This window comes from Phyllopteryx taeniolatus, chromosome 5, assembly GCF_024500385.1.
Source record: "Phyllopteryx taeniolatus isolate TA_2022b chromosome 5, UOR_Ptae_1.2, whole genome shotgun sequence".
Classification (NCBI taxonomy): Eukaryota; Metazoa; Chordata; class Actinopteri; order Syngnathiformes; family Syngnathidae; genus Phyllopteryx; species Phyllopteryx taeniolatus.
Window position 1 is genome coordinate 23,735,287 of NC_084506.1, and position 24,553 is coordinate 23,759,839.

The following is a 24,553-nucleotide window of genomic DNA, read 5'->3' on the forward strand; positions in this document are numbered from 1 at the left end:
TAAATAAGGAATAAAATAATTGAATACAAAATATACTTTTTTACCTCATAGTATTTCCATAATAATAATAGTAAACAGTGATGTGTCCAAAAAAACGACTAATTCTGCTACGTAGTGTGTAAAAAGTCAACCGAAACAACTACTTATTTGTTATTTCAACATTTGATTGGTTAAAACAAAGTGACAACGGTCAGCTAACTCGTGGAAAGCTCATTTAAAACTACACTTTAACACATCAGACGGTTTAATGTCTATCATCTGCTTAAAACGTAATGTTCACATGCACAGGTTGTTGACAGCTCATTAAAACAATGTACCGACTGTTTCACGAGCTTGTGAAAATTGTTAGTTTGAGGTATATATAATAATAATAATAATAAAAACCACGACAGACAGCATTTTGTCGCCAATTATCTGCTTAAAATGGAAAGTATAATGACGGTTCACCATCATGTGGATTTTTTTTTAACTGTGTGAGATTTCTAGCAAAAAAATGCTGATTGTCAATAATCTTAAAGTGTAACATTCAAATACCAACGTTGTCGATAACAGTTTTTTTTTTAAGTAACGATATGTGAGGTTATAACAATAACAAACATATATTTCCAATCATTTGCTTAAGGCACAACATTCAAATTCAAATGTTGTCCATAATTGGTTAGTTAAAACAAAGTAATGATTGTCTACTAGCTTGTGGAAATTGCATTGTGTGAGATACAAAAAGCTGATTGCCAATCTACTTAAAGCATAACGATCGAATTCCAAGTTTGTCAAAAATATATATATATATTTTTTTTTTTAAAGTAACAATTGTCCTCTAGCTTGTGGACATCGTATAGGAAATTATTAATATTACATTGTATAAGACATTATAACAACAAAAACACATTTGAAGAAGAATCAGAAGATTATTTATTGCCATTTATCTGCATAAAATGTAACATTTTCATTCCAAGGTTGTCAACACTTGGTTAATTAATACAACGTACTGACGGTCGGCTTCATTCTTGACGCTGCTTTGAGTTCCAAAACATGTTTTATCTGGTTGCTAAGTTTTACAGTGTTGCCAGAAAATGGATAACAATATTTTGTTGCACGTAGTGAGCACAACAAATCACTTCCGGCTCACCTCGACGAAGGAGCGCTTGCAGAGCTCGGCAGCCTTGGAGCTGCACCTCCTCGCTGAAGGGGAAAGCCTTCATGGCCTGCACCGCCAGGCCGAACACGTCCTCCTCTTCGTCCTCCAGTAGCAGCAGGGCGATGGCGTCTGCATGAGAGAAAGAAGTCACAATGATGTCACGCGCTCTCCAACAAGTCAAGTTTATTTATATCACCCAGAATCACAAAACTGTGTCAAAGAGCTTAACAAGCCCACAGTTCAGAGAGATCGACCCTCAAACTGGGGAAGGAAAAACTCCTCGAGAACTAATTTAGGAAAACAGATTTAACTTTTACAAGGGATCACAGATGTAGGAATCCCCCTTTCAGGTTGACCAAGCTGCAATGGATGCCGAATGGGAAACATTAATCACGATATGATAAATATATACAATACAATGTTAGTATAAACAGCATGAGACGCCAGTTTGATGAAATGCATTATCTTTAATCATTCATATCATTAATTCCCCCACATCATCTTTTTTTTTTTTTTTTTTTAAATCCTAGGCAGTATAGTCACTCAAGATTCCCACCATAGTTTAGTGTGTCATGGTGAGTCATCAAATTTTGCCCCTGTGCTGCGCCCACACACAATGATCTGCCAAGTATGCATGCTTCAAATTTGGTAGCAATCGACCCAAAAAAATCTAGGGCCATATCTTTTGAAGGATGTCTGGAAATGGCCATGTCAAACCAAAATGGCAGACTTCCCATGTGTTTTCAGGCATAACTACTGGAGATGTTTTTGTAGGGCTACTCATGATAGACATGTCTACCAAATTTCATGCTACCAAGTGAAAATGATTTCAGGGGCTGAATTTTCCAAAACTTCTGGTGTGCTCCACTGAACCAATGGCAAGTCATCACGCTTCGCCGCCATGCTTCACCCTAACGTAATGATGAAAACACCAAAGTTTCACAGTTTGGCATCGTCCATTTGTCTAAAAAACTTGGTTCAATTTGGTAGCCATTCAACAAAAGCTTGAGGACGAGTTCACCTTTGAAGGATCGCTGTAAACAGCCAAAATTACCCTAAAATGGCCCCTTCAATGGCCCTTGTATAGTGAATTTCATGCTGAATTTCATGCTGCCAAGTGAAACTGGTTTAAGGGGCTGAATTTTCCAAAACGTCTGGTATCTACTGAACCAATGCCAAGTCATCAAATTTTGCCGCCATGCACCACCCAAATGTAATGCCGAAAACTAAAATGTTTCATCATTTAACATCGACCATCTTTCTCATATACATACTTTGAATTGTCAGGCCTGGTCTCTTGAGACTAACAGACTAACTAAGGGATTCAGTTTTGAGTGAAGGGGCAATTATGATTCAGCTCTGTGATTGCTGACTAGCAACGAATCTCCGAACAGAGATTAGTGAAATGCTTTTTCCTGTCAGCGGCGAGGTTTATTACAAGAGAAATGTGCTTTACATGAATAAAAGCATTTAAAAACAAAGGGAAAAAAACGGCTTCTAACCATTTAAAACAAAGAGAGAGAAAAAAGTACAATTAAAATCACGTACAGTACAAGAAATATAATTTAAAAGTGGAAAAAAAGTTTTTAACCTGGACTTAAAAACATACACACTTGGGGCTGACATCACTTCTGTTGGCAACTTATTTCATTTGTGTGCAGCATAATAGCTAAATGCTGCTTCACCATGTTTGCTTTGGACTCTGTGCTCCACTACTTGACCTGAGTCTGTCGATCTCAGAGCCCTACTGAGTTTATATCCCATTAGCATTTCATTCATGTATTCAGGACCTAAACCGTTTACTGATTTATAGACCAGTAGCAGAACTTTAAAATCTATTCTAAAGCTGACTGGCAGCCAGTGTAAAGACTTTAGAATTGGAGTAATATGCTCTGACCTCTTTGTTCTGGTCGGAACCCGAGCTGCAGCATTCTGAATGAGCTGCTGCTGTTTAATGCTCTTTTTGGGGAGTCCGGTCAGAAGAATGGTCAAGTCTACCGGAGATAAAAGCATGGATGAGTCACATGCTGTTATGACGTACTCAGCATGCCCCTTGGTTCTACATAACATCTACACCGCCGCCTTCTCGATCGATACTTAATTTTATTTTAATTGTGCTTTCCATGTTTCAAAATACATTGGTATGATACACTGTAGTACTGTAGTGTACTATACAATATAAACTTCAACCTCGACGAGCCAACCCATTAATGTCAAAACAGAACACACTTTAGATAGGCAACCTATTTCAAACCCTTTTCCATCATGAATGTAACTTAGAACGCAACAGAAGTCTTTTCGAGAGGGCAAGTTAAATAAATACCTGAGATAATGTGGTTGCGGAAGTGTGCACGAGTTCCTTTATTTTGGATATAAACATGTTCAGAATTAACTAATGAATCCAATATATAAAAATAAATACATTATAGCTTCACATATATTTAACTACACTGATGGAATGGTTTATTCTGTGAAATTAAAGATGTCAAAGTGACCCTTGCCTCCTTCGATTTTTCTGTATGTGGCCCTTGGAATAAAAGGTTTGAACACTGGGTATAAATAAAGACGCTAACCAGTTATTTGTGGATGAAATCAGATGAACTTGTCTATGAATTTAAATCACTATTAACTTTTTACTTATTATGAACTTGACTATGAATTTCTCACAAGGTTATTTTTAACGAGTATTAATATCAAACATATGAACTTGAATGTATATGTTATTCATTTTCTTTTCACACGGGTTATAGGATTGTTTGTGCATGTGTGTGTTGAGGAGGGGGCAGGGGGGGGGGATTGCCACCGGTATCACAGCTGCTGGAAAGTACCTGACTGCAGAAGGAGGGCCAGGGCTCGGAGCACGACCATAGTAACCCGGCTGTCTGCGTGGTACTGCGACAGAACCCTCAGGATCTGCCTGCATGCAAATACATGCGCACACACACACACACACAAACAGACACACAGACACACACACAGTTAAGACTGGGCAATCTAACAGCATTCATGGCATCACAACCTGTGAGCGCACTTTTGGAATGTCTGAAAATGTTTGACAGCAGCTTCTCAGCGGGGAAGTGAGACACTGTCAGATGAAATGGGGTGTGAAAGGTTTCCGCTGTTATAATACCAAACACCTAACTGCATATTTTCAGTCTTCACCTGACAGATTTGTCAGCAACAGTGGCAGTTTCCAGGAATGAATTGCATTTTTACTGCGTGCCACTCCCTTTCAACGGACAACCCGTATAAAGATAGAACACAGGTGGCCAAGGTGCAGCCCTGGAGCTAATTGTGGCCCACAGATTGTTTTTTTTTTTTTAGTTGTTGTCTTTTGTAGCACATTTAAAAAAATTTTTTAAATAAATTATAATTGACTGCCCAAATCAGTGAGTTACTAAATAAAAGGGTACAACAACAAAAAGTCAACGTACCTAAAAGGCAAGTTCTTCTCGTAACAATTTATTTCTACATTATTTCGTAGGTTACGTGACTTCTTAGGTCAAGTTACTTCTAGGTACAAGTTACTTTGACTTTATGTTACTACAAGTTACTGCCGAGTAAAAGTAAATTCTACTTTAGTTATGTGTTAACTCGAGTTAATGTCTGGTACAAGTTACTCCTACATTAGTCTTTTGGTTATGTTTCAGCTCAAGTTAGCTGTAGGTAAAAGTTATTTCTATGTTATTTCCTAGATTAAGTCTCAACTCAAGTCACTGGCTGGTATAAATTACTGTTACGTTACTTAGTAGGTTGCATCTTAGCTCTAGTTACTACTCTAGGTATGAGTATGTCTACATTAACTCCTACCTTTCTTCACATTTTTGTAAAAAAAAAAAAAAATCCAGATATTTGTTTTATTTAGTAGGGACAAAGAACAAAAACAATTTATCATTATTACATTTATCAACAAAATAAATGTAATTTAATTTCACTCACGGGAGGAATCAAGTATCTATCCAGCTATCTATCTACTTACCTTTTTGGTACAAGTTACTTCTTGGTCACTTCCTAGGATATGTGTTATCTTAAGATCCATCTTGGTGCAAGTTACTTCCTGATTAACGTTACTTTTCAGGGACTTCCTTGGTTACTTGTAGGTACAAGTAACTTTTGATACGTTATATAATAGTCCCCCTCTACATTGCATTTATTTCTGTAAAACTATTTTTGTGTTAGAATAATGTGTTTAAATAAGTTTAAATGTGATTAAACTGTGTAGGAAGAGTATTGTAAGGCTTAAACTATTTTTTTAAATAAAAACTTTTTATATTGTCTCTCTGTATTACAATTTTTTTTACCAATTGCGGGTGGGTCGAGAATGTAACTCTTGCAACGAAGTGGGGATCACTGTCCAGTATTATTTGAGAAAACATACTTCACAATAGCCCATGTTCACTATTAATGACGACACAGGGTCAAAAAGAAACAGACCTCAGTATGATGCAGTGCAGTTGAACTGAGTGTGCGCTGGACCCGTCAACTTACTGCTGAGGTATGTTTAGGTGCTCCAACATACCCGGACACGTTTCCATCAGTTGACACAACAGCGACCAGCCCACCTGTGATGAGAGGGTGACATTATCACATAGGGCTTAGAGTGAAACCCTGTTTTTCACAGGGGATATGTTTCAGATCCACCCCCCATAAGTGAAACTCTGTGATAGAGTGACATTTGGAAAACCTTTTATTTTCTATAGTTTTACCTCACCCACATGCTTTAAATAAATGTAAAATTAGCAAAAGACAATTAAACATATTTAAACACAACTTCTGAAAGTAATTCTTAGACCCTGTTCTCACACTGGCTTGTACAGTTCTCCAAATAAGAGGGAAAGCGTGCGTGCTTCAAGCTGTTTATTTGTCACTTCTATTTGAAGTTGACTCTAAAACTGACACGTCTTAAACCAAGAGAATGTAACATTATTTAAACCCCAAAACCTTCAACGGAACCATGTACAGTAATTTCATCTAACAAAAGTCTGCTAGCTTAATACTAACATATAATGTCATTCGAAATGCCATAGGCAGACTAATCGAAATTAGCATAGATCCATCCATCAATTAGCAAGTACTGCTTATCCTGACTAGGGTCACGGGCTCTCTTTCAGGAGACCTCAATGCAGCTCGACTTGCTGCGGCATGTTTTACTACACTGAAGGACTGCAACTCTAAATTTGGACTTGACTGTATGATGTAAAAAACATTGCTTACAATCCATGATATAGCGGGGGTGCGAAGGATGAATCGTTATATCGAGGGGGAACAATGTAAAGGCAGGAACGATGAGGTGCCTGTCATGTGTCTGGAAATGTTACGTCACAAAGGGAATCTTCTTATGTTGCGAGAGAAAGTGGTCAATACAGAAATTACAAGAAAAGTTCTGCCAACCCATAGAAAATTAGTTATTAGCAAATTATTTCATTTGCTTTCGCTGTGGAGCCTCTGCTGGGCTATATTTGGGGCACATGTCTGTTTCCTCTAAGCGGGATTGCACGTGAACAGTGGCAGTGAGTTCAAGTACCTGCTGGACTCCTCTGCTGTCTATGTGCGACATCAGTGCGGCCGTGATTGGCACGCGGATGTCTTTGTCTGCAAACAGCTGGCATGCTGTCACAAAGAGAAACCATGTGATGACATGTTAGCTTTCATTAAGTCACCAGTTAAATTTTGTGTGTTTTTGCTTTCTGGTCCCCCTACAGTGCAGAAGTGTCATTTACTTTGAAGACATTGAGGTCAATATAAAAGCACTAGTTGGAGGTACTGTATGATCTACGAGGATCTCCTAGGGAACGCTATTAACATACATCTAATAAGGAAGGAGGAGTTGGAGAACTAGATGGATAAGTGACCTACAATTTAAAGTTGACTAGGACATAGGAAATCGAGCTACAAACGAAACAGAAGTTGGACATTTGGGGTAGTTTGGCATTTGATGTATGATAGAATGTGTAGTTACAGGACTAGTTGGACAAGTGACCTCCAAGTTAAGGTTATTGGACATGAGATCTACTAGGAAAAGTCATCAACCTACAATTGAAGGAGTAGTTGGACATTTAGGGTAGTTAGAAATGTTATCTACTAGGGAAGGAGTAGTTTAAGGACTAGTTGGACAGTCGGACTGCTCAGGAAGCAGTAGATAAACATCAAGTGAAGGACTAGTTGGACATTATATCGCCAAGTGAAAAGTTAGTAAGACACTTGGGTGGTTTGGATATTATCTCTCTTAGGGAAAGAGTTGTTGGACATTGGATCTTTAGGGAAGGCATAATTGAAGGACTTGTTGGACATTGAATCTATTTGGTAAGAAGCAGCTGAAGGACTAGTGGAACATTTGAGGCAGCTGGACATTGGATCTAATAGAGAAGGAGAAGTATTATTGGACATTTGGAAAGCTCGGAAAGAAGCTGATGATCTACAAGTAAAGGACTTGTTGGAAACTGTATCTCCAAGTGAAAGGTTAATTGGACATTTGGGGTACACAGTAGTTGAAGGACTAGTAGGACACTGGACTATTAGGGAAGTACTACTAGTTGGACATATTGGGGTAGTTGGAGATCTGATAAGAAAGGGGTAGGTGAAGGACTAGCTGGACATTAGAGCAGATCAAATGCAGAAGTAATAGCTGAAAGACTAGGTGGACATTTTACCTATTAGGGAAAGACTAGTTGGACATTTTAAGGTATTTGGACATTGGCTCTATTAGGGAAGGAGTAGTCAAATAACTAGTTGGACATTGGCTCTATTAGGCTAGGATTGGTTGGACATATTGGGCTAGCTGGGCATTGGCTCGAATAGGGAAGAAGCAATTAAATAACTAGTTGGACATTGGATCTAGTAGGCCAGGAATTTTTGGACATATTGGGCTAGCTGGACATTGGATCTAACAGGAAAGAAGCAATTAAAGGACTAGTTGGACATTGGATCTATTAAAGACACAACGGTTAATGAACTAGCTGGACAAGTGATCTACAAGTAAGGACGAGTTGGACATTTAGGGATACTTGGGACACTGGCTTATTGGACCGGTCGCACATATTGTGGTATAGTTAGACATAACTGAAGAACTAGTTGGACTTTGGATCGATTACAAGGAAAGGACAGGTTGAAGGGTTGGACGTGGTTCTCAACGTGATGCACATGCAGCCACACGTTGTCCCCTACCATGGTCGGTGTGCGCCAGGAAGAGCAGATCCTGGAGGATCTGGATGAGCGTGCACAGCTGCCGGTCTTCCTGGGGGCTCCTGAGCCTTACCAGGAGCCTCCTCAGCCTCTCCTCCAGCTCCTCTTTGTTGTCCATCCCGTCAAAAGGCACCCGGGGCTTTCAGATCACGGCAGCCTCGAGAAGAGGCTCCGACGGGCCGAGCGGTCGCTGTAGCCTGGCCGGCAAGAGGCAGCGACTCACCGCATCGGCGCGCATGTCTCACCGAGAGAATGAGTCAACTTTCGCTTGCCTTCCTCTTTTTTGTTTTGTTTTCGTATGAAACTGTTGTAGTTCTGTAGGGTTCCTCTCCTCTGTAACAGAAAGTCACAGGCAGACAGGCGTGTTCCTACATCATATGACTCACCACAGGAACAGGAAACAACTTTCCGTTTGGGACAAGACTCAAAAGAACCGCTCGCCGAGGATTAACTCCTCTACGGTCAATCTTCCGTCATTTAAACTCGGTGAGTAACGTATTTAGTCTAATTTATGAGCGTTTTTTCTTCATGGTTTCTCTATGCAAATTACTGTTTAAAGCGGTCATGTGAACTGCCCACTCACTACCCCTCTTCTTCTACGTCGGTGTCTGGTGACAGCCGCGATATGTAATGCATCCGGATAACCCACGGCGCCACACTGCATTGGAAAAATCCATTATTTTTATTTTGCTATCAATTGTACGAATACTAAAGGTACGAATTATTCACCGTAACGGATTTACAAGCTAAATTGACGTTACCCGTTTTATTCGGCGTTCTAAATTTACACTATGAGTTCAACTAAAATCGGATTCTTAGATAGAATTACATTGACTGATAGTTTGCCGGGTGTGTTATGGTATTATGTTTTTCTAGTTCTCCAATTGTTAGAAACTGCAGTTGAAGCCAATAATCCGTAGAAATAAATCAGCAGTACACGACGAACCGCCTTGAATCAAACTCAATCCAAATGTATTTATAGAGCACATTGAAAATACATTTCCAATTTCATTTAAAACACATTTGTGTATAAAACTAAGTAAAATTACAGATGTTAAAAACTATAAAACAAGTCTACTGAATGAAAACCATTTGGAGCCTCATTCAAATTAGAATATGACTACTGTATTATTGCAAACAGTAGTAATGCCATGTTGCCAAACAAGTCTGACAAGTTGTCCAGTTTGCGTATGCCCAATAAACAAATAGGCTATTTGGAATTTCTGTATCACTGTGTCTGTCCATCCTGAAATGCATGTTTTTGGGATGTGGGAGGAAACCGGAGTACCTGGAGAAAACCCACGCAGGCACGGGGAGAACATGCAAACTCCACACAGGCGGGGCCGGATTTGAACCCCGGTCCCCAGAACTGTGAGACAGATGTGCTAACCAGTCGGTCGCCGTGCCGGCTCAAAATAATATAATATAGTAAAATAAAAATGTCCTGTTGTGATAGCAGCCCGTAGTTTCTCCACAAGAAAGTTGCACTTTTTCTTTTGATTATAAATACAGTACATTCGACGCATGTAAATGACGTTTCATTGCCCATGATGGGGAGTCGTGTGGTGACGTCGCGCAAACATGGCGGCACAGCGACTAGGGGAGTTGCTCGTAGCAGCTCGGGAGTAATAATTTAACATACTTCGCCCCCCCCCCCCCCCCCGCCCCCACGCGTTACACGACGCTTGAGTGAGTTTTCATGCGGAGGCGGAAAATATTTTGGGAAATTATTGATTATTGTTAGCTCGTTCAAATTAGCTAAATTAATACAGGCAGCTATCGAACTTTCTTGAAAAAGCAAGCGTGTTTTACAAGGCAGACGTTTCGTAAATAATGTCCGACAAGTGTCATGTGAAGATTGGAGGGTTTTGTTGTACGCCGACGCAGACTTGACAGCTCCCGAGTGAGAAACAAGGAAAAGTTGTTGTTTTCCGTGTGAGTGACCCCTCCTTTCCGCTTCCCATGTGCAGCAGCCAGGATGAGTACAGCTTGACGCGCATGTGTAGTAGCACATTCGCCAACGTCATGGGCATCAAGAATTGCAACTCAGTGGAGGATGATGGCGAGCGGCGTCTGATCAGCTCGCCGTCGTTGGACCCCCTGACCCGGAAACCCCGCATGCAGCACTTCGTCTATGTGCTGGCCTTCTTCTCGGCCCTGGGCGGCTTCCTCTTTGGTTACGACACCGGCGTGGTGTCAGGCGCCATGCTGCTCCTCAGGAGGGAGATGAACCTCAACATGCTGTGGCAGGAGTTGGTGGTCTCCAGCACGGTGGGGGCGGCGGCCATCACCAGCCTTAGCGGCGGCTTCTTCAATGGGCTGCTGGGCCGTAGGAAGTGCACGCTACTGTCCAGCTTCACCTTCACCATCGGCGGGTTCATCATGACGTTTGCGCCCAACAAGGAGGTGCTCCTGGTGGGCAGGATCATCATCGGCCTGGGGATTGGTGAGTTTGGGGGTGGCGGCCAATAAAACATTCTATTGGGATTAATGGGAATTTATGCTAATAAGCGTGAATAAACCTGGAATGAACAAAATTAAAACTTTGCTCTTCATATGGAACTTAACTATAGTTGGGGAAAATATGAGAGATAGACATGTTTTTTTCAGGGCCAATACCGATTAGTAGTCAAGATTGATATTTTGAGCCAATATTGCATTTGCTGTAAAAGGAAAATACTGGCGGTCACTGATGGTGTAGTGGTACACTCGCCTGACTTTGCAGGCAGCGTGGGCTCAGTTCCCACTCAATGACTGTGTATAATGTGAGCGTGAATTGTTGTCCGTGTCTATATGTGCCCTGCGACGGACTGGCGACCAGTTCAGGGTGTAGTCCGCCTTTCGCCCAAAGTCAGCTGGGATAGGCTCCAGTGCCCCGCGATAATCGGTGTTGAGAATGGATGGATGGAAAATACTGCCGCGGTCTGCCTTGAACATCCGTGCAGCTGCTCAGACATGGCCATCGGACGCCGCGTTACATGGAGATTATCGTATTATTCGTTCGTAGCTCCAGTGAACACCCTCATGCAGAAGCTGCTGTTTGTCACTGCTTTCACCAAAAGTCTAACTCAGACACAGGCTCGCCAAAGTTACACACCACCCCACCAGGCCCCGCCTCTTAAAGACACACATGTGCACAGACACTACAATAAAATGCTGACTTTTAAAGCCAGTGTGGGTCTTAAGAGTGTTTGCTAACAACAAGGATGGATTCTTCCCACCAGGCGTGGCCTCCATGACGCTCCCTGTCTACATCGCTGAGGTGTCGCCCCCTCATATGCGAGGCCAGCTGGTCACAGTCATCATCGTCCTCGTCACTGCCGGACAGTTCATTGCCACCGTGGTGGACGGCGCCTTCAGCTATATGAGCCGCGATGGCTGGAGGTAGGTGCTCGCCTGTGCTCTCTGTCACATTTGCCTGCTCTTTAGAAAGTCCAAATATTCAGCGGTTATCATGCGGCAGCGTTTGATCCGCTTAGCTTAGCACTTTTGTCACATTTTTCTCATCTGCTTGATTGCATCAGTACACCTTTTTGTTCCACAACATCAACTATGAGGCTCCAACATTGTGCTGTAATCTACTGGAATACAAAGTCTCCATATAACATAAAATGGAGACACACTGGTCGGAACAAATAAGTGGCTCATCTTATTAAGTATTCATAAGTGGCAGCCTATTCATTCTACTAGAAGGCTAATTCTTTTTAAAGACGCAATCTCCACATAACTTAATGGTTAAGGCATATTAGGCAAAATAAATAAACATAACTATGGATGTACACAACATTATGGATCGACCTCTTTGTTTTGTTGTTCGCTGATGCAGTCATAAACGCAATGAAAATAAATTAGGACCAGCCTTGCGTATTTGAGACTCTACAGCTCTTACATGTCTAAAGTTCTACGTAAATATTCCCTGTGCTCCAGACCGTGTTACATTTTCAGGATGAGGTGTTTTCATGATTACATTTAAATATTTGTTGATATTCATCTGTTTGAATGATACTAGTGAAGATCCATGTCAACTAATGAGCAGAACTGCTTCATGCAATACAAACACAACGTGAGTTACTGTCTATAGACGTTTAGCTTCTAGCGACGTTAACAGAGGCTTAATATAACATGATGCATTCAAGCTGTTTGAATGTCTGGACTTGTTTGGCGACATATTGGTAACCAAATTTTCTTCTTCTTTTTTTGATAGCGTTACTTGTTTACCTTCTTACCGTCGTTTGCTCGTCTCCCTTGTGCTGTTTCCTCCTTGATCTCAAACTGCGGTTCGGGGAGTCAGTTTCAAGGCTTTGGCGGAAGACAAGGCACACACATTGTGAGCAAGCATCTGTCGGTAAATGCTTTTTCACACTGCATTTAGCAAGGTGCATTGTTAGTTAATCATTTACCAGACAATATTGCCTAAAAATACAGGCAGCTATCGTTTTACAAAAGAGTTAACCTCTAAAACTGCAGTGTTGAAAATTTGGGTGCACCTAATTTTTGTGCTGGTGCACCCAAGAAAAAAAAGCTGGTCGCACCAGTGCAAAAAGTTAGTCTAGAGCCCCGTGTATGTCTCGCTAGTCTCAAAGCTCGGGACACTGGGACACTGCATTTATTATGAATTCCTCAATTTTCCCCATGCATTTTACTGTACATTCTGCCAAAATGGCACTCTAAATCACCCTGCCGCCCCTTGTCGTATTGGCTGCGCCTTCTGACATCAATGCGACACCGCTCTTGAGTTAAAAAAAATTTCAAATTGAAGCGTGCAGCTTGTGCGTTGTCATGACACGGTGTTCTGTCCTGGCGCCCTTGCAGCAAATACATAATGAACGCCTTTGTCAACAGAACGTTTGCTTGTCATCTTAATAGAAGATATTAACTAACACTTAATGTTAATTTGTAGTGACTTAAGGGATAAAGCTGTTGCACCATGTGTGTCGTTGATCAAGAATGCCTTGTGTAGTCAAAGCAAGTGACTGACATTCAAAACAAGCTGTTTTGTTCTCGTGGGATTTGCTTTGTTTCTCCAGATACCAAACAAGTTTTGAAACAGTTTTTTCCCCACCATTAACTTGCCTCAACTTCCACACAAGCAATATAAATCAATACTTTTTTTCTTTACAATAATGGGAAATAAGGTTTTCTACTCTTATTTTATCATATCTTTTATTAGGGGTGAGTACAAATATGGATTCATCAATGTTGCAATACTTACCCTCGCAATTCAATATCGATTCAGCAAATCCTATGAATTGATTCAGCTCCTGGCCAGTGAGAGGCGCCTTGTGTGTGATTAGCGTTGTACGGACAGAAGCCGCACTTGACAAACCAACAACAAAATGGTGATTAAAGCAAGTGGCCGCGGAAGCAGCAGCATGAAGCGAGCGACTTTTACTTTTAATTTTGATGTTTGGGGTCATTTTAGATTCCACTGTAGATCCAGAACACAGGAAATTGACAAAAGACACTTGAACCACCATACGCAATATCACCACGAAAATTCAGAATTCACTGTCCCGAAGCTGTACACATGAGTTAAGACAGCGGTTTTGGAATCCAGTGACCCCATACGTATGCAACTATCACTTGTCATTTCATTTTTAACAAGTGGGAATTAGTTTCAATGGTTACGCAGACTAGAGCCCTGCAGAGAAGCCGCACAGGGAGGGAGCAAAATAGCGAACTTGTTAACAGATGCAATAAATGAATGAGGTTTGACAAAGAAAATACTGGCAATTGTCACAATGCCGCAAACATGCTACTTAATTAGGTATTACTGCAAAACCCTGCAAATAATAATAGTAACTCTAACCCTAATAGTCAACGTCAAAACTAAACTCTAGAGTGCATCACAGACACAATATTAAACAGACACTATCACCGATACCAATACTGACTTTGATACTAATAGTTTTTGATAATTAAGGTGGATACTGCAATCATCATCATCATCATACAACTGCTAAATCTGAGTGAATTATCAAGCATTATTAATATCAAGGCTTAATATTATTATGGATATTTGTATATGTCCTCCTGCCACTAATATACAATATCCTTTAAATTGGTCAAGGTACATGTTGGGTCTGTCGGTGGTGCCCTCCATCTTGCAGTTTGTGGGCTTCCTCTTCCTCCCCGAAAGCCCCCGCTGGCTCCTGCAGAAGGGCAGACAACAGGAGGCCCGCCAGGTCCTAAGTCGCATCCGAGGCTGCCAGGACGTGGACGAGGAGTTTGATTACATCAGGACCAGCATCGAGGAGGAGGAGAAGGGGCTGCAGGGCCAGGGAGGTGAGTGATGGGTTGGGCGAGAATGGCAGCATTGTGGCATTTTTCTTTGTATATCTAGAGTGACTATTAACTATTTGTGAGGGCTAGGGACCAAACCCCGCAGGTGTCATAGTTTATTGTATAATTTTTCATTGAATAACTGAAAATCTAACGTATAATGGTATATCGTTATCCTTATATAAAATGGCCCATATTGTGATATTTTTTTCCATATCGCTCAGCACTAATTATGAAAATTTGAAAATGTATGGTTCGGTTGCACTTTTTAAAAATGTTTAAAACTAGAGTACTAGAAAAATATAAATAAAAAATATATGAATCAGGCATAAACAAAAGAAGTTGTGAAAATATTGGAACATTTGGTTGCTTAAGCTTGACTGTTGTGATACATTTGTGCAACAAGTTTATGGTTAAGTTTTTTTTCTTTCTTTTTCTTTTACTAATGTAATTTCACTACTTAAGATGTTGAAACTTGTGTTTGGGTGTTGAAGGTTTTCTTGCTGAAATATGTCTTTTTTGTAAAGAAGAAGGGGCATAGGGATGATAAGCTGTAGCTTCTCCCTCCGTGGTAAGCTTTATCTTTGGTGTGTTTTGAAATTACTCAGATTGGAAGCTACCTGAATGAACCTACCTACCCGTACCGTACCTAACATGTAGGCATTGATTTGGGAACTTTGTCATGGAAATGTAGGATTCTGGAAAAAAACAAAATCTTGAATGGAAAAAAATAGTTTCCGATATGTCACAAATTAGCTGAACATTTGAAGTTTTAATGGTTTGAATCGGTTGAATAAGTAGAGAAATATGGAAGGAAGAATTACATTTGGAAAATGTGTCTGTTAATTTCAGTAGGAGTTTTTTTCATGGAAAGTTTGGAATGTGTGGGTTAACTGTAAACGTTTTGTTTTCTCTCCTCCAGGGGGACTAATCATCCTGCGCATTCTCAGCCATCGGCCCACCCGCAGGGCTCTGATTGTGGGGTGCTCCCTGCAGATGTTCCAGCAGCTGACGGGCATTAACACGGTCATGTAGGTCCTCTCCTTTTCTTTCAATGGATCTTGCTTTCTGGCACCTCGTGTGAGCTTCTTCTCCTTCTAGGTACTACAGCGCCACCATTCTGCAGATGTCAGGTGTGCGCGACGAGAGACGGGCCATCTGGCTGTCGGCCCTCACCTCCGGGACCAACTTTCTGTTCACTTCCCTCAGCATCTGGTTCGTGGACAGAGTCGGACGCAGGAAGCTGACGTTGGCCAGCCTCACGGGTCAGTTGTCACAGTGTCCTACTCAACTAAACTTAACTCAACTTTATAATTTTATTGAGCTTTTTTTTTTAAAAAAAAATAAATATATTTTTTTTTATTTTTTGTTAGTTTTTTTGGACAGTAGTACTGTTCAGTATTCTGTTTTGGGCAGTTGCCATAATTTCTGCTCCTTAGGATAAATCAGAAATGTTCCGGAGAGGAAATTTTGCATTCATTTGCATTCATTTGTGCAGTAAAATTAGCCTATGTGGAAAAATTATGCCTGTGAAGATTTAATCAACCTTTTTTTGTAATTGAGTTATTCGCTTAATCGTTGTAGCCTTATCAATTATGATACCCGCAGTTTTATAGCTTGTATTGTTTTTTTTATAGGTACCGTTCTGAGTCTCACCGTTTTGTCAGTCGGTTTCTTGCTTGCAGCACAGTACTCTCCTGCTGTTACGTTACGGCCGCTCAACTCCCACAACTCCTCCTGTGTATTATATGGGTAAAAACACACCCTCTACCCCTCCAGTAATATTCCTTGTTTCCATTTTGTATGTCTGGTCTGTATTCATGCATGGTTGCTCTCCTCAGCTCCTGTGGAGATTGCATGTTGAACCCCGCTTGTGGCTTTTGCTACCGTGAGAACAGCAGCAGTGGTGTGTTTGAGTCCACCTGCCTGCCCGTCAATCCAAAGTCCACCGGGCACTCAGCGTGGGGACGGTAGGTTGAGATAATAATGCTGACTTTTGATTAACACGCTCAGAGAGGTATTCATTGAACAATATGCTTATTTTTGTGGAGTACAACTGTATGAAAGGTGAAGGTGTACAAATTCAAGTCACTTAAGTAGATTTGAAAAAAAATCACGTTTCATTTACATTTGAGCCAATTTATTAAATTCAGTTCATTAATTAAATTGTGAAATGTAATCTTAAATAATAATATTGAACCTTTTAAGGATATGTCATGACATTTTCAATTCGTAAGTCATTTAATCGATTAAAAAAATCTGCCGGTGAGTGACCGCTGCAAGAGCATAAATCGACAGAACGCCATCATGTTGACATAGAAACATTAGTGCCAGCATTCACCTAAGCTAGTGAGTTATGCTGCCTGCTTGTGAGCCTCATTAAAAGTACGGGAACATTAGCTCTCCTTCGACGTCCTTTGATGCACCCGGGGACGACACCACATCAAGGGGCAGCTCCGTGTGTTGTTTGAAGGGTTACAATTTACTATAGAGTAACATCGGTTGTGATCTTGTTAGCATGTCTAGCGTTTCTTATCACTGTATGCTAGCACTTAGGTTAGCAGACATTTGTGGTTTGTTTTACTTGACAGTTTTACAGTAAACAACAGCTGGGAGTAACAAAGGTGACGCAAGAACGTTATTATTGCTGAATGTTTTGCAGATGTTTTGCAAGCACTTCAAAGTACGATTGTGATTAGTAGACTGATGTGCCTACTGCATTTTGGGTACCCAAGTTCTTTCCCCCCTACATCGTCAGAACCTTTGCGATGTGACTATTGCACATGCACACATCGCGGTGACCCCCCCCCCCCCACCCCCCCCAAAAAAAAAACAATTTGTGCAGCCCTAGTTTACTGGTCCAAAAATGAACTAGTTCAGTTCTTTTTTTTTTGTTTGTTTGTTTTCCACTCTTTCCTCCAATATGTTGCTGATGGCCTATTACCCTCAAAATACTGGCATTTAATTTCCCCATTGTTGCCACCCATTCAGTCCACACGACTAGCCAGCTGCAGCTTTCACCCTACTATCTCAAAAACAAGAGAAAAACTTGAATTGTTTTTAAAATGAGGAATTAAAACAAAAACATGACTTGTCCTTAATGTGTAAACAAAAACATGCAACACAGTATGACAGGAACGACAGTGAAAGGACATTAATAACTTTGCATTCCTCGTGGCTTTGGCTGACAAAATGTATATATTTGTATATTATAAAACAGAATAAATTACATATCACAGTGTGATCGTACATGGTTTTAACTAACGCGTTCTGCTATAATTATCATAATTTTCCTAATAATCCATTTCTACAATTATGTAATGTATTACAAAATAATACATTCCCTCCATTTACATTTTGTGTATTTGTATTTTTTGAGTGATTTATTGGATTTTCTTTCATTCAGTCAGGCTTTTAAATTATTTAGGGACTTATTAATTTATTTTTTGATTTATTTAATGACTTTCAATTGACTTTTCTATTATTTAGTGAATTGTTATTTAGTTAAGGGAATTGATTTTTCATTTATTTAATGACATTTAAAAATATTTTATGACATACTATTGAAATGCCTCTACCTTGTTGCCTTTGAATGGTATTTGACAGAAGGTGAAACCTTTGTGAAAAGTTAAGGAAAGGTAAACTCTTGATGCAAATCTATTTTATTTGCAATGTCAATCACACAGGTGTGCCAACCTGACAGATGCGCCAGAGGGTCCGTTTTGGGCCTACAACTTCTGCCCCACATCTTACTCTTGGATCGTCCTGGCGGGCCTCATCCTCTACCTGGCTTTCTTTGCTCCAGGTCTGCAAGCATGCTTTTAAAACAAACCTTTCCACCATGGTGTAATATGTACTTAGGTGTGTACTTGCAAGGTCAACACAGAGTGATTAAGAAGACCGGGTGAATGGCTTGAATAAGGATTTTAGTGTCCTTCTCTCAGCGCTGTAGTTTAAAATGTCAATCAAAAAGATGATGTTATATGAGTACAAGTGCTTCCGAGTAGGGCTTTAACGAACGATAATTTTTTTAAATAATTGATTAGTCTTATGATTTTTTTCGATTAATCGATGAATCCAATTTAAAAAAATCTTAATTTCCATCCCTTTATTTAAAAAAACAGCACATTTCAAATTGTCAGTACACAAACAGGTTGCTGCATGAAAATCCCAGAGCTCTTAAAGTAAGAAATTGCGAATTATTAAAAAAATAAATAAATGTTGACACGTTGATTGATCGATTTGCAGGGCGGTCGTTTCATGAACCATACTGTGTTGTTGCCCAACACCATATTGTTGACAACCCCAGGAAACAGTACACACCCACTGAGGCATAAATAGAGAGACTCCACACCAGACGTTTAGAAGAAGAAGCCTTTTGGAGATTAAGCCGTATTTTACCAAACCAACTTTCCTAGTATTTGGGATGTATTGGCTATATGGTTGCTCAGTTCAATTAGAATGCATTGTGTGATGTCACGCAGCCCTCCTTGAGTGTTCCTCAAAAGGAGTCAAAAATAGCTTGTAATTACTTATTATTGACACTGCAGTTGAAGATGCATCCATCCGTTTTTCGTACCGCTTATCCTTACTAGGGTCGTGGGCGTGCTTGAACCTATCCCAGCTGACTCTGGGCGAGAGGTAGGGTACAGCCTGAACTGGTCACCAGCCAATCGCATATAAACAAACAACCAGTCACACTCACATTCACGCTTATGGGCAATTTAGAGTCTTCACTTAACCTACTATGCATGTTTTTGTAATGTGGGAGGAGACGGGAGTACCTGGAGAAAGGCCACGCAGGCATGGAGAAACATTCAAACTCCACACGAAAAAATACTCAAGCATTTAGTATTCCTATTCTGTGAAAAACAAGTAATTTTTCATGCATTTCAATTGCAACTTTCTTCTTCCAGTTTGAGGCCTTCTGATGAAGTTGTTATCTGCATGCGTGCACCACACTGCCCTTAAGAGGCCAACGCGCGCACAGCAGGAACAACACACTCCAGTAAAAAGCACGCGCGCGCACACACACATACACAACAGTAGCACAGACTGATGTAATAATCGGGTGACACAATGAAAGGATGATGACATTCGTTACCAACGCTTTTAATTATCAATTTTTACCGATTTTATTGTTTCGTTGTTGCAGCTCTACTTCCTTCCAAAGGGAGAGGGAATGCTGGCTATATTATACATTTCAACAGGCAAGTTGATTAACAAATAGTAACAGTATTTTTTAAGGAAGAACTTAACCTTTTGAGTATATCTGGCGGCAAATCCCCAAACATGAGTTTGTGTCGTTGTTTTCAGTCGAGGTCAGCAGTACTTGCTTTCTGCCCACCGGAAGTACCCTTGCACCTGTTGTTCACAAGCATTATGAAAAGGTCTATAAACCGATTTCAATTTGTGCATAACTCAACTGTCATACAATTGTAAACGTAAGCTGTAAAAACAAGCAAACACAGAATGGGACTTAAATGGGACCTTTTGTGTTTCAGGAATGGGCCCCATGCCTTGGACCATCAACTCTGAGATTTACCCGTTGTGGGCCCGCAGCACCGGAAACGCCTGCTCAGCCGGAGTCAACTGGATCTTCAATGTCCTCCTCTCACTCACCTTCCTTCACATCGCAGAGCTCATCACCTATCAAGGTGACTGAATAGATTTTCAAACAAGGGTTGAGTTTACAGTTACGGTTTCAAACACGGGCTAGTGTTTACATTTAGGTTAAGAGGTTCTAGCTAGGGTCAGGGTTTTCAAACAAGGGTTTGGGTTTCAAATTAGGTTTGAAGCCAGGGTTAGGGTTTTAAATTGCCAGGTTGGCATTGCAATTAAGAATCTGTTTTTAAGAGCCTTACCTGGATAGCTAAAGGTTGAATAAATAAATAACGAATCACGGTCCAAAGCCTGGTATAGGGTTTTTAATTTGGCTTTGAAGCCAGAGTTAGAGCTTCAAATCAGGGTTTCAAGCCTTGGTTAAGGGTTTCAAATTGGGGTTTTAAGCGACTCAGGTTCAGGTTTAATACAAGGGTTAGAGTTTTAAATTAGGGTTTCAAGCCTGGTTTAAGGTTTGAAATTAGGATTTCAAGACAGGATTAGGTTTTCCAGTTCAAGTTTGAAGCAAATGTTCGGTTTTCAAATTAAGGTTTAATGCTTGCATTCGAGTTAGGGTTTCAAATCAGGGTTCATAACTGGGTTCTAGGGTTTTGCTTTATTGTTTCAAGTCAAGGTTAGGTTTTCAAGTTAGGGTTTCAAGTCTTGGTTAGATTTTTAAATTAGAGTTTTACGGAAGGCTTAGGGTTTACAATTTGTAGTATGAAGCCAAGGTTAGGGTGTCAAGTTAGGGTTTGAGGCCAATGTTTGAGTTTCAATCTAGAGTTTCAACCCAAGGTTGACGTTTTAATTTGGGTTTAAAGCCGGGGTTAGTATTTCAAACAAGGGTTAGGGTTTCAAATTATCATTTTGAGGCTGTGTTTAGGGTTTCAAATTCAGATTTCAAGCTCGGTCAAGATGAAAGCTAGGGGGTTTGAAGCCAAGGTTAGGTTTTCAAATTAGAGTTTGGGGCTTCAAAGTTTGCTACGGTGGCATGTCGAGCTGACCAAATGTTTTTCCTGTCAGGTATTTTCTTCGTGTACATGGGCTTCACCGTTCTGGGCGTGGTCTTCACCTTTGGCTGCTTGCCTGAGACGCGGGGCCTGCAGCTGGAGGACATCGAGAACCTGTTCATGGGCCCATTCTGTTCCTGCGGTGCCTCCTCGGACTTCAACAATCAGAACATCCAGTACATCCGGGTAAAAGGCAACAATTACCTCCCGTCCGACAACGACACTTCCGACATAGACTAGATCTTGGCAGCGGCATTCTTGGCGGCGGGATTCATGCTTTTTTTTTGTCTGGCTTTTTTTGTTTTTGTAAAGACTGCTTCAGCTGGGATGAAAATCACCTGCCCTCTAGTGGCGAGGAGCAAAAATTGAGCAAAATTTGCACTTTTGTTTATTTTTCTTTCTTTTTTTTTTTTTTTTTTGTGGCACCTTCCTTCTCAGGCAACTTTCCGTTGGTGGCTTTATTTCACCTAGGTTTGACTCTCTTATTCCCATTCTAGCTAGACATAGAGAGAGAGAGAGCGAGAGACAGAGAGATACTTTGTTCATCCACAAGGGAAATTCACTGCTCCTGTAATCTCCACAATGGAACCAGCACAACAAACACAAAACTAAGCAGGCAGTCCGAAATACTTATAATATTAAAGATATGAAAAATATTAAACATACTGTTGTATCTAAAAAAAAAAACCTCTAAGCTGTGACCAATATTAAACATCATCTATAAATGTTTTCATTAAAATACAGAAATACAATAAAAGTCATAATTCCAGTGCAGTCAGAATCTCCAGAGTAAGGCAAATGTTGATTACTCTGCAAGATGTTGGCAGTAAAGAGTTGAGGGAGTGTGAAATTAGCGTTTCCCTCCTAAGCTTTGCTTCAGATGGTTCTATGCAGTGGATGCTGTGCATTGTTGGCTGATGTTTGTTTAGCGTCCTCCTTTCTGCCACGTCAGGCTGACCAACTCTGCCCACGACACAGCACGCCTTCCTCCTCAGAAGCGTTCCCTTTTCCTCATTCAAGGTTTATAGTGTTGTGGTCTGTTTTCCCTAGTGCAGATTGCAGACAGTGAGATTGCACTTTATGCATCCTTGACATTTGCATTCAGTAAATCAATCTTCCCATTACCCCTGGTTTTACAGTTTACATACTGGTGAAAAGCTGGTAGTTTCTTGTCTAGAGTGGTGTGATTAGATTCGCCTGATATTAAAACCAATGCCTCAGGGTGCTATGTTAACAAAAAATATATATATATATTTGACAAGCACCATGGGATTACGGTTCTTTGCCTAGTGATGGTGACTCATAGTCCTCAACCTTTAGGTAACAAAACAGGGCAATTGTGTCCTTGAAGCTGCAGAACTATTACTTTATTACTATGACTTTATTACTGGTACACTCCATCAACATAGCACGAGTACTGTACGTATTTGACCAATGGTCTCTTTTATTTTAGCCAGATTTCTGAAAAATGTTTGAAGACGGCGGTAGTGTTTCAGGTTAAGGTTTCAAACTCAGTTTATGGTTTCCAGTTTTGGTTTGAAGCCATATTAGGGTTTCAGTAAGTTTTAGATAACCAAACATGCTATTACTATTAGCATGACTTTATTACTGGCACACTCTGTCGACATGGCAAGAGGACTGTATGTTTTTGGACCAATGTGTAAATATTTTAACGTTTCCACGAGCAGTTCAGTTCACTGCGGTATGAGTGGGAAGACCAAGCAATAGTCTGCTTTTGAGAGAATTGATTTGGAGACAAAGGGAACGGAAAATAAGTTATGCTTGCGCCCCTGTGGTACTCTTCCGACGGAAGAGTGCCGTACCTAACTGAACTGTACTCCCCAGTAGAAACTGGGCTTTTTGTTTTGTTTTGAAACACATTCCTGGGACATATTTTGGTGCTTTGTGGTGCACTTTATGAAGCCATTTCATTTTATTTTACTGCTTTAATTGACACACTAAAAGTCGCTGAAATGTTTTTAGAAAAGTCTGGAATTCAGCCCAGTGGACCACGGCACGGTGGGCTTGGAAAATGGCATAGCCGTTATCACTGTAAGTAAAAAATAAAAAAAAGCACAATGTTGTATAGTATTGAAACACCTTGGCGCAAAGGTAGAACCAGATTTAATTCCTTGCTTTTGCCGCTTTTCTAAAATGTATCTTCTTTATTTTCACAGCTGAAATGAAAAACTTTGTGTACTGAGCACCTTTTTTCCACACTGCCTTCACTTTGCATGGGCAGATAGAAGAGCGCCTGTAGCGTCCACAGTCTGACTTATGAGACGAGATGTTATGTTGGGGGTTGGCAAACTATTCTGCTCAAAAGCCACATTTTTTTTAAGCGGAACAGGTGAGCCAGGTCATTCATAGACCTATGAATTGGAAATGGACCTGGCTCACTATTTACATACAAATGTGTATGTAAATAGCTTATTCTAATTATAAAGTATTCATTTATTAGTGTTTTTTGTTTAGCGTTAATTTGATTATAATTTACCGTTTTTTTTTATGAGAAATTAAAAAATTAAGAATACATCCATTTTAATAAACCCATTTTTGGGGGGACACGGTTAAATTAATACAACTAATATTACAAGATTCTTGAGAATGTCATTTATTAAAGAATTGAGCTGGCCATATGTGGCCCACCAGGCATAGTTTGCACACTCCTGTGATAAAGGCAGTCCTTTTTCTTTAAATTGTCAAGACCGCAGCGGCATGCAAATGTCTTTGATTTTTTTGATCATATTTGTCATTGTACCTTCTCATTTAATTGTCATGAAAGAGATGGATGAATTATGTATGCACTATTTACACCTTAAATGATAAAATAATAATTCCTTAAATGATATTGGTAGTGTAGTGGCTCATGTAGCAGAGGCCTGAGCTCAATTAGGAAAAATGGATAGGGGCTGGTCTAAGACCTTTGCAAAGTCGTATGTGGTATAGTCATAGATTTATTCTAGGATTTCATTTTTAATAAAGTAATATTTATGTACATTGTTGGTGCCCAATAAAAAGCACCAAATTTTGTGGCGTTAACCCCAGGGGAGAGTGACAATAAAAGTCACAAAGTGTAAAGTGTTCTTCGTTGGACAGTGACAGAACTATTTTATTTCAAATATAGTCACACAGTTTATTATGTTGTTGAATTGTTAATGTTAAGTTTTGTTTTTGGAGATGTTAAAGTTTGAAAAACAAAATTCATGTTTTTATTACATGTACAATTTGTAACTTCTTGTTTCTGAAAGGAATTAAAATAATTTAAGATCTTCGTGTGATTTCCTCCCTCCCGATTACCCTCCCCGACATGTATTAAAAAAAAATGCAATATATAAAA

At 40.2% G+C, this 24,553-nt stretch overlaps 2 protein-coding genes across 10 annotated transcripts in view; one reads left to right on the plus strand and one right to left on the minus strand.

Annotated features, from left to right (window-relative positions):
• Nucleotides 1–8,985, minus strand: part of lrrk2 (leucine-rich repeat kinase 2) — a 53,318-nt gene extending 44,333 nt beyond the window's left edge. For 2 of the 6 annotated variants that reach the window (XR_009788620.1, XM_061773963.1), the window contains exons 1-5: nucleotides 8,303–8,974; nucleotides 6,663–6,748; nucleotides 5,627–5,700; nucleotides 3,967–4,055; nucleotides 1,130–1,267 (exon numbers count right to left, since the gene is read on the minus strand). Coding sequence is in view for 4 of the 6 variants with exons in the window: in XM_061773963.1 (XP_061629947.1) it covers nucleotides 1,130–1,267; nucleotides 3,967–4,055; nucleotides 5,627–5,700; nucleotides 6,663–6,748; nucleotides 8,303–8,438 (523 nt within the window). In the remaining 2 variants the exon portion in view is untranslated. Of the gene's footprint in view, nucleotides 1–1,129; nucleotides 1,268–3,966; nucleotides 4,056–5,626; nucleotides 5,701–6,662; nucleotides 6,749–8,302 lie in introns of all 6 variants that reach the window. The other 4 variants (XR_009788621.1, XM_061773962.1, XM_061773964.1 and 1 more) reach the window with 4 other exon arrangements.
• LOC133478201 (proton myo-inositol cotransporter-like) lies at nucleotides 8,668–24,487 on the plus strand. Of its 4 annotated transcripts, XM_061773970.1 has the most exons (13): nucleotides 8,668–8,806; nucleotides 10,291–10,766; nucleotides 11,545–11,704; nucleotides 14,391–14,605; nucleotides 15,525–15,633; nucleotides 15,704–15,867; nucleotides 16,240–16,354; nucleotides 16,444–16,572; nucleotides 18,289–18,407; nucleotides 20,107–20,259; nucleotides 21,227–21,399; nucleotides 23,197–23,265; nucleotides 23,391–24,487. In XM_061773970.1, the coding sequence occupies exons 2-13, from the start codon at nucleotides 10,319–10,321 to the stop codon at nucleotides 23,397–23,399; spliced, it is 1,863 nt and encodes a 620-aa protein (XP_061629954.1). In that variant the 5' UTR covers nucleotides 8,668–8,806; nucleotides 10,291–10,318; the 3' UTR covers nucleotides 23,400–24,487. The 4 variants fall into 4 exon arrangements, with proteins under 4 accessions (XP_061629954.1, XP_061629952.1, XP_061629955.1 ...); XM_061773968.1 differs by having other exon boundaries at nucleotides 23,197–24,487; XM_061773969.1 differs by lacking the exon at nucleotides 8,668–8,806 and adding an exon at nucleotides 8,934–9,034 and having other exon boundaries at nucleotides 23,197–24,487.
• The last annotated feature ends 66 nt before the right edge of the window (nucleotides 24,488–24,553 follow it).

What these genes read in the sequence shown, in the direction of transcription:
- LOC133478201 (XM_061773968.1), top strand. Translation starts at nt 10,319, where the DNA reads ATGTGTAGTAGCACATTCGCCAACGTCATGGGCATCAAGAATTGCAAC. An exon ending in GACGTTGGCCAGCCTCACGG is followed by an intron (nt 15,868 to 16,239) that starts GTCAGTTGTCAC and finishes TTTTTTTTATAG; the next exon opens with GTACCGTTCTGAGTCTCACC. An exon ending in CCTGGCTTTCTTTGCTCCAG is followed by an intron (nt 18,408 to 20,106) that starts GTCTGCAAGCAT and finishes TTTGTGTTTCAG; the next exon opens with GAATGGGCCCCATGCCTTGG.